This window comes from Pangasianodon hypophthalmus, chromosome 16 (assembly GCF_027358585.1).
Source record: "Pangasianodon hypophthalmus isolate fPanHyp1 chromosome 16, fPanHyp1.pri, whole genome shotgun sequence".
NCBI lineage: Eukaryota > Metazoa > Chordata > Actinopteri > Siluriformes > Pangasiidae > Pangasianodon > Pangasianodon hypophthalmus.
This window is the reverse complement of record NC_069725.1, coordinates 491868-506432: the sequence shown is the minus strand read 5'-3', so window position 1 is coordinate 506432 and position 14565 is coordinate 491868. Positions and strand designations below refer to the sequence as shown.

General features: G+C 37.7%; 2 protein-coding genes across 3 annotated transcripts; one reads left to right on the top strand and one right to left on the bottom strand.

Annotated features, from left to right (window-relative positions):
- Positions 1–413: 413 nt before the first annotated feature.
- tafazzin (tafazzin, phospholipid-lysophospholipid transacylase) lies at positions 414–9169 on the bottom strand. Of its 2 annotated transcripts, XM_053240931.1 has the most exons (12): positions 9076–9169; positions 8107–8250; positions 7888–8016; positions 7317–7362; positions 7038–7123; positions 5449–5529; positions 5313–5354; positions 5182–5244; positions 4502–4546; positions 4245–4297; positions 4082–4159; positions 414–2293 (listed from the first exon to the last, which is right to left on the bottom strand). In XM_053240931.1, the coding sequence occupies exons 2-12, from the start codon at positions 8213–8215 to the stop codon at positions 2192–2194; spliced, it is 834 nt and encodes a 277-aa protein (XP_053096906.1). In that variant the 5' UTR covers positions 8216–8250; positions 9076–9169; the 3' UTR covers positions 414–2191. The 2 variants fall into 2 exon arrangements, with proteins under 2 accessions (XP_053096906.1, XP_026767611.2); XM_026911810.3 differs by lacking the exon at positions 4502–4546.
- Positions 9170–9800: 631 nt separating this feature from the next.
- LOC113525326 (protein ILRUN) lies at positions 9801–13458 on the top strand. The gene is made up of 5 exons (XM_026911809.3): positions 9801–10090; positions 10879–11033; positions 11107–11304; positions 11932–12197; positions 12908–13458. Exons 1-5 carry the CDS (start codon positions 9933–9935, stop codon positions 12938–12940), a joined length of 810 nt encoding a protein of 269 aa, XP_026767610.1. The 5' UTR covers positions 9801–9932; the 3' UTR covers positions 12941–13458.
- The last annotated feature ends 1107 nt before the right edge of the window (positions 13459–14565 follow it).

Genomic DNA, 14565 nt, shown 5'->3' with positions numbered 1-14565 from the left:
GTTTACAGTGAACTCAGATAAATAAATAAATAAATAAATAACTCCATATCAACTTGCACATGATTTAATTCGCTTCATAATCATGCTTTACGTAATGAATTTGAATTGATTGCATTTTAACTCACACTCCACTGTTATAGCGCAGAAGCCCAGTGTTCTCACTGGATTTAATATCCTCAGTATGAGAGCTTTCTGTCCTCCGCATGCTGTAGAAATGAAGACGCTTCTCACCACATTATGACTTCAATCATGCAAAAACACGACAAACAGTTTAATCATCTTTTCTCTCTGAATCAGTCGCGTTCTGGAGCACACGGGGAGAAACCGCCCCAGGTTTTTACAGATCGACTGCAAACATTCTCAGAATCAGACGATTATCTGCACATCAGTTAGAAAAAACATCCAGAAAATGAACAAGAACAAATTTTATAAAGATGATTGATGTGTAATTTCACATTTTTTCATTTTCTTATTTCAAGTGAAGCTGCCAGGATAATGAAAGAAAAAAAAACATATATCTTTGAAATTCTCCTTCAGAATTAGACATTTATCTCTAACTTTTTTAGAACGTCGTTTTATAACATTTATAACGTAAAGCCTGGAACAACACGAAAAACTGAAAAACTGAAAGACTATAAAACTCCCTGCGAGTCTGCAGAAAAACGCGACTCCAGCATTTTTATTCAATTTAAACAAATAACTTCCAAACTTACACACAGAAAAGTTAGAAAAACCCTTAGAGCTTCTTAAAGGTTCTGTTTAGAACCCATGAGCATGATGTAGAACCCTTTCTGGAGGCTGCAAACCCTTAATTACCCACAGAACCCGTAAAGAACCCTTTCATTAAGCTGGATGTTAAACTCCTGACAGGTTCTAGATATTAAGAAGAAAATTAGAACAACAGAGTTCTTCAAGGGTTCTTTAAGAGAATAATTCAGTTTTCTCAGTTTTCAGAAAACGGTTCCACTTGAAAATCTTTCTGATTTCTGGAACTTCATTCAGGAATACATTCAGTTGTGGGGTTCTACATTCTTCCAGGGTTCCTTTTAGCGAGTAAGATTTCTACAAGGGTTCTACTTGGAACCTTCACTGAGAGGGAACACTCAGATATAGAGCTCTACATTATTTAAGGGTTCACTGGATTATTAACTTATTAACTAAGTGGTTCTTCACTTTCCAAAAAACAAGAGGTTCTATTAGGAACCCTTTCTGATAAACACTAAGTTGTAGGGTTCTACATTCTTGAAAGGTTCCTTTTAATAAGTAATAATTTTTTAGCTTTCTACAGGTGTTCTAAAGGGAACCCTTTCTGAAAGGAACAAAAAGAGAGATCTATATTATTTAAGGGATCAATCTTTAATTAAAGGTTCTTCATTTCCTAAAACGGTTCTTTTTGGAACCTCATAGTGAAACAGTTAAAGGGTTCTATATTATTTAGGGGGAATTTCAGGTTCGCTGAACTGGAGTGCGCTCAGGTGCGGATTATTACACACTCATCAAGGGCTCCATGGATAATTAAAGGCTCTTCGTTTCCTAAATGTTCTACTTGGAACCTTCTCTGAAAGAGTTTTAGGGTTCTGTAGTATGAAAGTGTTCTTCACCTTCTGAAACGGTTCTCCTTTCTGATAAACACTCTGAAGCAGATTCTACACAGAACCTTTAAACGTTCTCCCAAAAGGGAAACCAAAGAAGCTCGTAAAGGTGCCTGAAGGAAAGACCTTCTTCCTCCACACACCACGTTTTACATTATTATTAAGAAAAAAAAATTTTCTTAATAATTTTCTAATAACAGGTTAGAAATGAAATTAATAAACAGTGTAGAAATTACAGTCGCTGATTGAGATGCACTTGTAATAACTGCATTAAAAATCTAAAACTGGTATAAAAATGTTCTCTCTCACGTACAGGATCGTGAGTTTCATATTTCACATAAACGGAGAAGGTTTTCGTGTCTGTGAGGTTCATCGTGGAGCTCGGACAAGCGCTGAAGGAACATCGCTGAAGGAACATCGCTGAAGGAACATCGCTGAAGGAACATCTCTGAAGGAACATTTACACACTCGACTGTTCATCTCATTCAGCCTCACTTCACTCCAGTCTGATCAGTGTGTGTGTGTGTGTGTGTGTGTGTGTGTGTGTGTGTATGAGTCCATGTCCAGCGTACCCTCCAGGTTCTCCAACTGTGTGTGGATCACCGGCTGGTCTGAATCCTCTGATGAAGAGCTTCAGCCTGGGATTTCAAAGTGCGGAACTCGGCCTGGATGAAGTCCGTCAGCGTTTTCCTCATTTCCACCTGCAGCTCAGAACACACACGGCATTTAATCACCGGAAAATTCCGTTCCAGAGCGACAAAAAAACATCACAGGCGTGAACGAACGTGAAATATAACACACAAACCCTGCTGTTTTCATTAGTCACCTGAAGAAAACGTTCCACACTGAAAAGCAACACCTTCCCTGCTTCATTGTTCTTATTATTGCTCTTCATTAATTTTTAAATATTAAACACTGACTCAGAAGTGACTGTAATCCCACACTGCATTTCATTCTCATCACTGTGTCGCAGACGCGCTACGCTGAAATGCAGAACAGTGGGAGACGTCTCGCTCTTCTCTTTTATTAAAGCATCCGGATGATGAACACGAACAAATTCTTCATTTTCGATGTCTGAAAATATAATATTACAGAAAGCACAGTGCTGTGCATAAGTATTCACCCCCCAGTGAACCTTTCCACAGTGTGTCGTGTGTATAGGTCATGAATCTACACATAATATTGAAGTGAGAGATGACGTCAATATAGTTCGCAAAATAATTAACAAATAACAAAACATAAACGTTGTGAGTGCATAAGTATTCGCTCCCCGTCACTGTGAAACCCGTGAATCAGTTCGATTTCCAGCAGAAGTCACATGATCCGAAGTCACATGATCAGTTGAATGGAGTCGATCTGTGTGTGATTCAAGTGTGAGATGTAAAGAGTCTGGATATAAATACTCGTGTTCCTGGAAGAACCCAGAGTGTGTTAGAGAACACACCTGAACACAGCATCATGAGGACCAAGAGCGACCAAAACAAATCCAGGATGAAGTTCTGGAAAAGTATCAGTCAGGGTTCGGAAGTCAAAACTATCGTAAACTTTGAGCTGTTATTCTTTAAAATCCACAGCGACGCCTCTTCCACCGGATTTCCACTTCCTGAACACGAACATGTAACTGCAGCAGTGAAGAAAAAGTATTTCAGACCCGTGACCTCACTAATCATCTAATCATCTGCTGGTTATAATGATAATTCACTATAAATCCTACAAACATTCAACCAATCAATCTTCAGATATCGTACTAAAGAGAATCTCAGATGGACAGACGGAGAGACAGACAGACAGACAGACGGACAGACAACCCAGAAACAAAACCCACCGAGTGACAGAGGGATAAAAATGGAAAGAATACGGCGAAAGAGGGATTCGTTTAGTCAGAGAAACAACGCGGATGAAATTGGATAAAATAACTCCTCGGTCCTGCTGTGAGCTGTAAGGATTTTTATTTATATGAACATTTTTTCATGTTTCAGTAATAATTCTCAAGAAAAAAAAAAAAAAAAAAAAAAAGATTATGATTAAGAGGTCAGTGCAGCAGGAATGAAGAAACGAGTAAGATTCTATAAAAAGTATTTCCTTATATGGAAATAGCAATACATCATTAAAAAAAAAAAAAAATAAATAAAATGATAATTTCAGGACCTTATCCCCTTTAACGATTAAAGCCACGCCCCCAAAGTGCAGCTTAGGGCTGTGATTGGACAGTGATTGCATTTCAGTGTGGCACGAATGCAACCCAGTGATGAAAGTGAAGTTCTGGCACAGCGAGGATGATGATGATGATGATGATGAAGCCTCTGGCTCGCTCATTAGGGATAAATTCACATATTTACAATATATTTTTTGTGAATCTATTTATTTCTGTAAAGCTGCTTTGTGACATTGTCCACTGTTAAACGCGCTATACAAATAAAATTGAATTGAATTGAATTGAATGATGATGATGATGATGATGATGATGGTGATGATGGTGAAAATCTTACCGGACTTTTATTCTCCGCTCTCAGGGCTTCGACTATGTGCTTGACTGTGAAAGGTTTTCCGACTAACACAGTTACTCTCTGTAAATAAATCACATTCCACAGTGAGCGAGTGTTTTATTAAACAGAGAGACTGTAGAGAGTTTAGCGTTAGCTCAGCGCTCACCTTTCCTGCTCGAGGGATGTACGGACTTTTATTAGGAAGAACATCATTCAGACCTGCGGAAAGAAAAAGTACATCAGGAGAGAAAAAATACAGCTGACAGAAAAGGGGAACGCGACACCAGGGCTGGATGATACGATGAGAAGAAATTTATATCGTGATATATTAACTGCTTGTTATATTGTGATTATGAATGAGGATCGTGTAGCATAAAAATATCTTCATGTATGAAAAAGTACAACAAAGTAGAGAAAAATTACTTTTCTGCTGCTGCCTGAAACCTGATACACTTTTATGAGTCCTATCTACAATAAATAATACAAAATAAAAACAATAAGATTTTCACATGTAACATTTTTATCACATCACTCATCTCTAACAGCAACATGGCGAGATAAACAAAATAATACTGATAACATTTATAATTTACTGCTTTCTACTTTCTGCTGGAAATAAATTCGGTACAATAAACACGAAAAGGTGGAAATAAAGCTGCGTAGTGCGAGATTAGAAATTCAGTTACGCAACATTCCGTCATCGTTTCCATAGTAACGGCTCATTCACAGGGACTCGTACAGCGGACGCTCCACTGCTAATAAACAGATTAAATAATTGCTGACATGGTGAAGTTTTCTTAAAGTAAAGAGAAATGTGTTTATGTAACATGTAAGGAAGGAGTCTCCAGTGTCAGCGCTTTGTAACAGTCAGAGGTAAAGCTGTAACTGTAAGTTTTCCGACGTCTTCAGGACAGAGGAGTTTACGCTTCTTTGCGGTTTCTCACTAACATGCAGAACAAGCTGCGATTGTTTTATCTTATTAACTTGAAGAGAGAGAATAAAGAGTGTTTATAGCTGCTATAACGTAAGCGACAACAGGAACTAACTCTGATAAAAAGTCTGAAATGTTGTTCTTTAATAAATAAATAAATTGTGAGACTCACCGATGTGCCACAGGGGCAAGATAACGGGATGAAGTGAACATTCAGCTATTAAACGCCCGACTCCTGCAGGACATTAAACACGTCAGAATCATTAAGCGTAAATCTAAAACGCGAGGGGAAACGCGACTCACCCCACTTCAACCTGATGAACTCCTCCGTCATGTTCACCTTCCCTGAAAAACACGAAGCGTGTGAGTGTTCTTCTTCAACCTGAAACCTGAAAGATTTCTGCGTGTATTTTATAGCTGAAGCTCTGAATCCTCTCACCCTCCGGGAATACGTGCACCCAGTCGCCCTGGTTCAGCCTCTCCACCAGGAAGTCCATTCCTCTCTGATACACTCCATCACCTAAACATCACACCACAGCCTCGTCACTTAAAGCAGCCGTGTGTAACGTTCAGCCGCTAATGCTGCTACAAATATTAACAAGCACTTCACCCTAAACAACAGTCACCCTAAACAACCACAAACACCACAATAACCACAAACACCACGATAATCACAAACACCACAATAACCACAAACACCACAACAACCACAAACACCACGATAATCACAAACACCACGATAACCACAAACACCACGATAATCACAAACACCACAATAACCACAAACACCACGATAATCACAAACACCACGACAATCACAAACACCACAATAACCACAAACACCACGATAATCACAAACACCACGACAATCACAAACACCACAATAACCACAAACACCACGATAACCACAAACACCACGATAATCACAAACACCACAATAACCACAAATACCCCGATAATCACAACAACCACAACAACCACAAACACCATGATAATCACAACAACCACAAACACCACAACAACCACAAACACCACAACAACCACAAACACCACAACAACCACAAACACCACAACAAGCACAATCAATCACAATAATCACAACAGTCACAACAACCACAAACACCACGATAATCACAACAACCACAAACACCACGATAATCACAACAACCACAAACACCACAACAACCACAAACACTACGATAATCACAAACACCACAATAATAACAAACACCACAACAAACACCACAATAACCATAACAACTACGATAATCACAACAACCACAAACACCACAGTAACCACAACAAGCACAATATCCATAACAATCACGATTATCACAACATCCACCACAACCACAATAACTAAAACAATCACAACAACCACAATAACCCCGCCCCTCGCCCATTAACAGTGACTTTTTAAAGGAAAAGGGTTGAGCAGTGATATTCTAGCTGGGGGTGGAGCTAATTTCAGGGCTGGAAAAATGTAAATATAGACTTGGAATGAAGAAACTGAAAGTGAGATCCACTGCAGTGTGAATCAAGTTTTTCTAACTATATCTTTAAATTATATTGTTATTATAAGTACAGAAACACCTGCAGACGTTACATACTGCACCTTTAAAGTAGTCTATAAGTATAGAAACTCCATCAAACATTGCATACTGCAGCTTTAAACAAGCATATGAATACGAAGGCATATTCCAATATTACATACTGCCCCTTTAAAGTAGTCTATAAGTATAGAAACTCCATCAAACATGGCATACTGCAGCTTTAAACAAGCATATCCATTATAGAGGCACATTCAAATATTACATACTGCCCCTTTAAAGGAGTCTATAAGTATAGAAACACCATCAAACACGGCATACTGCAGCTTTAAACAAGCATATGAGTATAAAGGCACGTTCAAATATTACATATCGCCCCTTTAAAGGAGAATATAAGCATAGAAGCACCATCGAACATTGCATACTGCCCCTTTAAACATGTATATAAGGATAGATGACTTTGAATCACAATATATACCTCGAACCACCGGCACACACTTCCCTCTGCTGAAAAAGTGAGAGTGGAATTCCCTCGTGAAGCAAATATCCGACGCCGCCGGGGTCCTGAGCAAGAAAACACACACAACACACACACATACAGGTGTGAAACATTTAATAAAATCAAATTTCATATTTAATTTTAAAACAAATACATATATATCCTAAAATGGAAACCATAACAACAACAACAGCTATTATTATTATTGTTATTATTATTATTATTGTTATTATTATTATTCCCAGACTCTTTACTCACCATCTCATTCTCCTCCAGTTCCACAGCTGCCGAAGCTTCAACACCCCTGAAAGAAAGAAAAAAACTCAGTATTTTTTTTAATATTTAACTGATTTACATGTATGAATGTATTGTGTATGGACTATGTCTTTTTTTCCTGGTGCGTTTACAGAAATCTGTGTTAACAATAATATACACTGATCTTTATTTTCTAAACAAAAAGCAGTCGTTATCTAACAGAAAACAGAGCTGTGTAGCTGTGTAGAGCCGGTGCGGAATCTGTACACCAGGGGATTCATTTCAATTTTGAGTCTTTAGCTTTGAGTATTTATCCAGCTTGTTGTTTTTTTCTATTTCTGGAACTTACATGATGACTTTTCCAGTGTGACGATTCAAAATCAAATCTATTTGACTCCTCTAAACGACTCCTCTAACCCGACTCCTCTAACCTGACTCCTCTAAACGACTGTTCTACCTGGCAAATCTATGTGACTCCTCTAGCCGACTCCTCTAAATGACTCCTCTAACCTGACTCCTCTAGCCGACTCTAACCTGACTCCTCTAAGCGACTCCTCTTCATGACTCCACCCACCCCAGATGTGCGGGTCATCCATGCAGGACTGGTGATTGGACACGGTGATGAGGGGCGTGTCCTGAGGCCGTTCATCCACCAGGTCCAGCAGAACGTCCTGGTTGTGAACTGACAAAGAGTTCATATACTCTGAGGAGCAGAAGGTCATGTGATCAGAGACGGTGTTTTTATAAAGAACAGCTCCCAGTCAGAGTGAATGTGGAGAAACGTGGGACTCACTGGTCCACAGGTAGCTGTAGGATCCCACCATGCCCATCACGAACGCGCTGGATATCCTCCAGCCCAGACGGGGGCACTGTGGGAACGGCCATGTCACCTGCAGGGGCATGAGGAGAGGAGTGCGGCGCGGCTCCCGTACACACACTACACCACCGGGAAGACAGAAAAGCATCACAAACAACCTTTTAACCGAACACGCGGGAAATTTACACGTGCAAACGTCAAACGTCTTACAGAGTTTATTTACACCCTGATGTTGATTATTTTCCTCTAACGGCATGTCCACAAGTGTTTTATTCCACTTACACCACAGCAACTTACTAACAGTTACAACTTTTATTGTGCTGAAGACGTCAGAAAACTTACAGTTACAGCTTTATCTCTGACTGTTACAGAGCGCTGACACTGGAGACTCCTTCCATAAATATTACATACGTTACAGAAAACATTAGTAATCCGTTTCTGTGGTGCGTTCGCTGTACACGTCCCTGTGAATGAGCTGCTACTATGGAAACGATAACTTACTAGAACTAACGCATTAATATAAACCTGCGCTACTGTCAGAGCTGCTGTTATAGGAAACTAATCAACACCTTCTGACCAATCAGAGTGCAGAACTCAGCAGCGCTGTGATGTCACAGATTAAACTTAGACTAATACTTTTAGTGTCTTTATTTGAGTTTAAACTAAAACCTTCTTATATGTTTTAAGGAATTTATTTTACAGGAATTTACAGATTTTTTTATTTCTCTGCGTTACACAAACACATTTATGAATGAAGGTGTCTGAAACCGGAAGTGGCTCCTACCATTCCATTTCCGATCTTAGTGAAGAATTATTAGTCTAATCTCAGACAGGAGAGAATAATATTCGTGTTTTGAGTAAATTCTCCTCATTAAAGTCCACAGCTGTGGTTTATAATCATTTATCCCGCAGTATGATGTTCGATTAGATTAAAAACTCTCTCACCTTCTCTGTCTCTGTCTCTGTGGGTCAGGCAAAGGGACCCGCTCAAACCGGAAGTAATTACCACGAGGAAACAAGGAATTATGGGAGATGCAGTTTCAGCAGAAAGTCAAAAAAAGAAAGAAAGTAAAAAAAAAAATTAATAAAAAATTAAATAAATAAATAAATACATTGTAAATACTTTTTTTTTTTTTAAAAAAAAGTAAATTGTTAAAAAAGGAAGATAAATTTGTTAAATTATTAAAATGTTGTTTCAGCCGAAGAAACATTAATTATAAGAAAAATAACTTTTAAACTATTATTATTATTATTATTATTATTATTATTATTATTGCTGTAATAATGAAAAGATAAATAAAAGACAGCCGTGTTTAAGAAAATTAAAAACAAACATAAAATCAACATCAAAAGTAACCAAAATAAACAGGAAATAAATGCATAATTTTTAGCTCTGTCAAACAATTAATATTTTAGTGCAAAAACATTTTAAAGAAAATAAAAAATAATAATAATAAAAAATAAAAAACCCACATTATTTATATTTTCAATGAAGAACTATTAAATTAAAAATAAAATTTATATTGCAATCGAAACAAATGATAACATCTTTAAGATTAATATCACATTTAGCTAAAAAAAACAAAAAAACAATGATTTAAAACAGTTTTTAGAATAATTGCAGTAAAATAATAGAAGAATATTTTGTCCAGTTTTCAGACTCTGAAGTTGCGGAAATCCCTGCGTCACGCTGACACGTCATCACCCCGCGCATGCGCACTCGGTATGTTGCGCTGGGCTCCTCGCTAGGCCCAAAGCCTCGGACTAAATTAGAAACGGGATCCGCCGTGTGACGCGTCGCGATGGAGGCCATGGAAACGGACATCGACTCGGAGCTGATGCAGAAGTTCAGCTGCATGGGAACGACCGATAAAGACATCCTGATAACCGAGTTCCAGAGGCTGCTCGGGTTCCAGCTCAATCCCGCTGGATGTGCTTTTTTCCTGGATATGACGAACTGGTAAAAACAATTAGCATTAGCTAAGCTAACAAATCAGCCTAGCATGCTAGCTAATTCAGTTAGCTTAAAATATTAGCTGTATTAGCTGCATTACTATTTATATATTTAAATATTTAGTTACAGTGTTGCTTAAACATAATCAAAATTAAATAGACATATTTAGAAATTTATACGATTAGATCTATCAGTTAGCTTATTAGCTAAACATGCTAATTAGCCGCTAGTTCTCCCACTAGCCACCAGTTTACATTACTGTCTCTGTTAGTCTGCTAATCTGATTTATCTCTTATTAATTTGTGTCTAAATAAATTGGCTAAACATGACTTGCTAACATGACTAACATGGCTATTTTATATGTATTGTAATATGTGAGTTTTGTTATTTTCTTTTGTATTTTTCATTTATTTTTTATTGCTGTGTAAATTCACTGAGTTTATAATGACAGCTCATGACTCATAAACACACACTTCTTTCTGTTTCTGTCTCATTTCTAACAAATATGTGTCTCTGAGTGTAAATATGACTTTAGATTACATTACACAGACAATAAAGTGACTTTAATATGGAGTTTAATGATGATTTGTGCATTTAAAAGGATTATATTCTGCATCAAAGACTAATCAGGTATGGAGTTATGATGAAGGATAGAGAGAGACATAATTTAGTTTAACAGCAATTCATTTTTGATATATTATATATAATATATTTATGTATAATATGTAGATAAATCAGTTTTTCCAGGTGAATAGCATTAAGTCAGTTGACTGGTGTGTTTTTTCCCGTTACAGGAACCTCCAGGCTGCGATCGGAGCGTATTACGACTTCGAGAGCCCCAGCGGCTCGGCGCCGTCCATGTCGTTTGTGGAAGACGTGACTATCGGGGAAGGAGAGTCGATTCCACCGGACACTCCTTTTATCAAGACGTGGAGGATACAGAACACGGGTACTGTATACAGAAAATGAAACGCAGTTCTGACCAATCAGAATCCAGATTTGAGCTTGGTGTTGTGCTGCAGGTTCAGAGGCGTGGCCTCCAGGTGTGTGTCTCAGGTACACTGGTGGAGATCAGTTTGGTCACGTGAACTTTGTCATGGTTCGCTCTCTGGATCCTCAGGAGATTGATGATGTGAGTGTACAGATGCGCAGTCCTCGTGCTCCCGGCATGTACCAGGGCCAGTGGAGGATGTGCACCGCTGCCGGACTCTTCTACGGAGGTGAACGCTCACGAAACTGCGATATAATGTGCAGAATTATAATTCTATAATACCTGTCGAAGGAACAGGAAGTGGGGTTTTTGGTGCGGGATAGGGCGGCACGATATTGAAGAAAAATGCGATACACAATACGATAAGGCTATAAGTGTGTAAAATCAATTTAAATTATATATATATTATTGAGCCGTATTGTCTCACAGAAATTATTCTAATCAGGACCATTCTGACCAATCAGAGATCAGCACTGTTTATAGCCCCGCCCACATTCAGGGCAGGCGTGTAGTAGGAGTATGACTCAGGAAGTAATGGAAATAAAGATGTGGGATTTTGTTAGTGTGACCTTGTCCTCCTCTTCCTCCTCTTCATCCTCCTCTTCCTCCTCTTCCTCCTCTTCCTCCTCCTCTTCTTCCTCCTCTTCCTCCTCCTGCTTATCCTCCTCTTCATCCTCCTCTTCTTCCTCTTCTTCCTCCTCTTCCTCGTCCTGCTTGTCCTCCTCTTCCTCATCTTCCTCCTCCTCTTCCTCCTCTTCCTCCTCTTCTTCCTCATCCTCCTCATCCTCCTCTTCCTGCTCATCCTCCACTTCCTCCTCATCCTCCTCGTCCTGCTCGTGCTGCTCCCGTGGTGTAGATGTGATCTGGGTGATCCTGAGCGTGGAGGTCGGAGGTCTCCTGGGCGTGACCCAGCAGCTGTCCTCCTTCCAGGCGGAGTTTAACACACAGCCTCACCGCAGCGTGCAGGACGACTACAACCCCTTCGCCTCGCCGCACAGCGCCACGCAGAGCGACAGCAGCCTTAAAGACTCCACGCCGACGCGACACACCGCGCTGTCGGGCGGCTCGGTAACCATAGCGACGAACAACCTGCAAGACAGCGTATCAGCCACGCACGATCAGGTGAGATTTCAGAGAAGACTGATGTTTCCTCAGGGTTCTCCAGTTTCCTCCCAAACACACACACAGTGCATGCGCTTTTTTTTTTTTTTTTTTTTTGTAAATTTCAGCGAGCGATTTTTATTTTTCACACAAAATAAAATATTATCATGTATAATATGTTGTTTTATTATTCACATAATAAAATATTATTAAATTTACTAAAATTTATTCAATTTATTAAATTATTTAAATTTAAAATTCCTTGTGATTTTATATTTTATTTGATGTTTTTTTTTCTAATGTAGAACATGAATCTTTTTAATTTTTGTTTTTTTTTTTCACAAAATTACTTTTTCCCCATTAATTTATTTTTTCACATAGAACATTTAAGTGCTTTCATTTTTCATTTATTTTATTTTCATCTGGTTTAATTTTGTGCATTAATATTTTTTCCATGATTTACGCATTCTCATGTGATTTTATTTATTTATTTTCACGTTATTTTTCTCAGATGTAGAGCACGTGGTTTGTATATTAAATACATGATTCAGATATTTGTTAGTATTTTAAAGGTGATAAATATGATCACAAGTGAAGTGCTCATTTGCATATCTGTATTGAGGTTACTACAAATTACTGTAGGATTTTTATTTAAATGTTTTATATCTTTATATATTTTGTATGTTTATTCTTCTTTTCTAACTAAATCTGTTTTTATTTTTCCTCTCCAGCCGTACGGACCTCACCCGTTTGGACAATCGTAAAACAAACAAAAAAATTAGATTTGTTCATAAGGAATGAAAACGCTGCCTTGGCTTATGTGGATTAACTAGGGGGCGTGGCTAAATATAACAGGCTCCGCCCCTTCTGGATATCCTCATGAATGTAATCAGAGTGTGTGAATGCTAATTTAAGAAGAATGCTTGCTGAATATTTTAAGAAAGACATTTTATGGATTTTTTTATTATTATTAATGATGGAATTAGAGAATTGATGATGTGTGATGATCGGAGACCCGAGTGGCCATCATCAGGTAAACGTGTATAATGCACTGAAGATAATTTCAGCCATCGCTTACTGCAAAACTGCAAAAGATTTACGTTTTTGTGTAGAAAGATGAGAGAAACGTGCCACTGAGGAACAAGCCATGTGATTTAAATTAGTTTACGACATTTACAGAGGAATATTTTCATTAAAATAACAGAAAATCTGAAAAAGTCTTCCATCTTTTCTTTATTTTACACATACAGCGTTTATTTTCTTTAATAAAATCTCAAATCTACTTCTAGTTTTATTTATGAGTTAATGTTTGCTGAACGCACATGTGGAATGTTTTAATATAGTTTACTGTTTTACTGAAATTTCAGGAAATAAAGCGTTTTATTCAACTTTTAAATATTTAACTGGGAATGTTTTAAATATAAAGTTTAAATTATAGCACCTTTAATTCAGGGCAGTTCTGTGGGAAAGTCTTAAAGACACGTAAAGAAATTCTGTGCCATCAGAAAGAATCATTTCTTCAGATATAAATGGACCATAAATATCAGTAAAAATAATTATTAAGCCTTTAATAAACTCAGTAACAAAAATAAATCAGTGTGATCGTACAGTTTTATACAGAAATCAGCTGTACGGCTTTCTTGCGTCTTGAAAAAGGGAGGTTTTATTCTCAATTAGTGAATTTCTTTAACCACAAACAAACATTTTTCGGTTTTCATTTTTGAAATGTTTGGAACTTTTGAGTTTTCTACGCACACAGCAATGCAGAAGAGAAAAAATAAACTTCTAAGACAGAATTTATATATTCTGAATAATAATTAGGGTGCTAAGACATTCGTACAGTACTGTGCAAAAGTCTTGGCACCCTATATATATATATTTTTTGTACAAACTTTTTGTTGTAGATGTTTATTTTCTGACTTCTACATTATTGATTCAGTACAAAAACATTTTAGATTCCAAACATTAGTTTTCCAGCACAAAATGAAATGTTCCAGAAAAATGTTTGTATGTCAGTAAAGAAAGCAGCAGATTCCATAAGAGACACTTTTCAGATAAAAACATAATGAAGGCTGCTGGGTTTCGCTGCAGAAATAAGAAGCGAGTCGACAGTCAAAGTCTCCAGAAGAACTGTGGCTGCTTCTGCAAGATGCTCAGTAACACTTCCAGCTCATTTCCTTATAAAACTGCACACACTGCACCTCAGATACTGCTTTATTTATTTAAAGTGAAGGATCGTCACATTAAATACTGACTTTGTTTCATTTATTACTGTTTACTGCTCTTTATAGGATTTTTTTAATGTAGAAACACTTAGTTTCATTATTTTTGAAGGCTTCTTTACTCTACAGCATTTCTTTACATGTGACTAAGACTTTTGCACAGAACT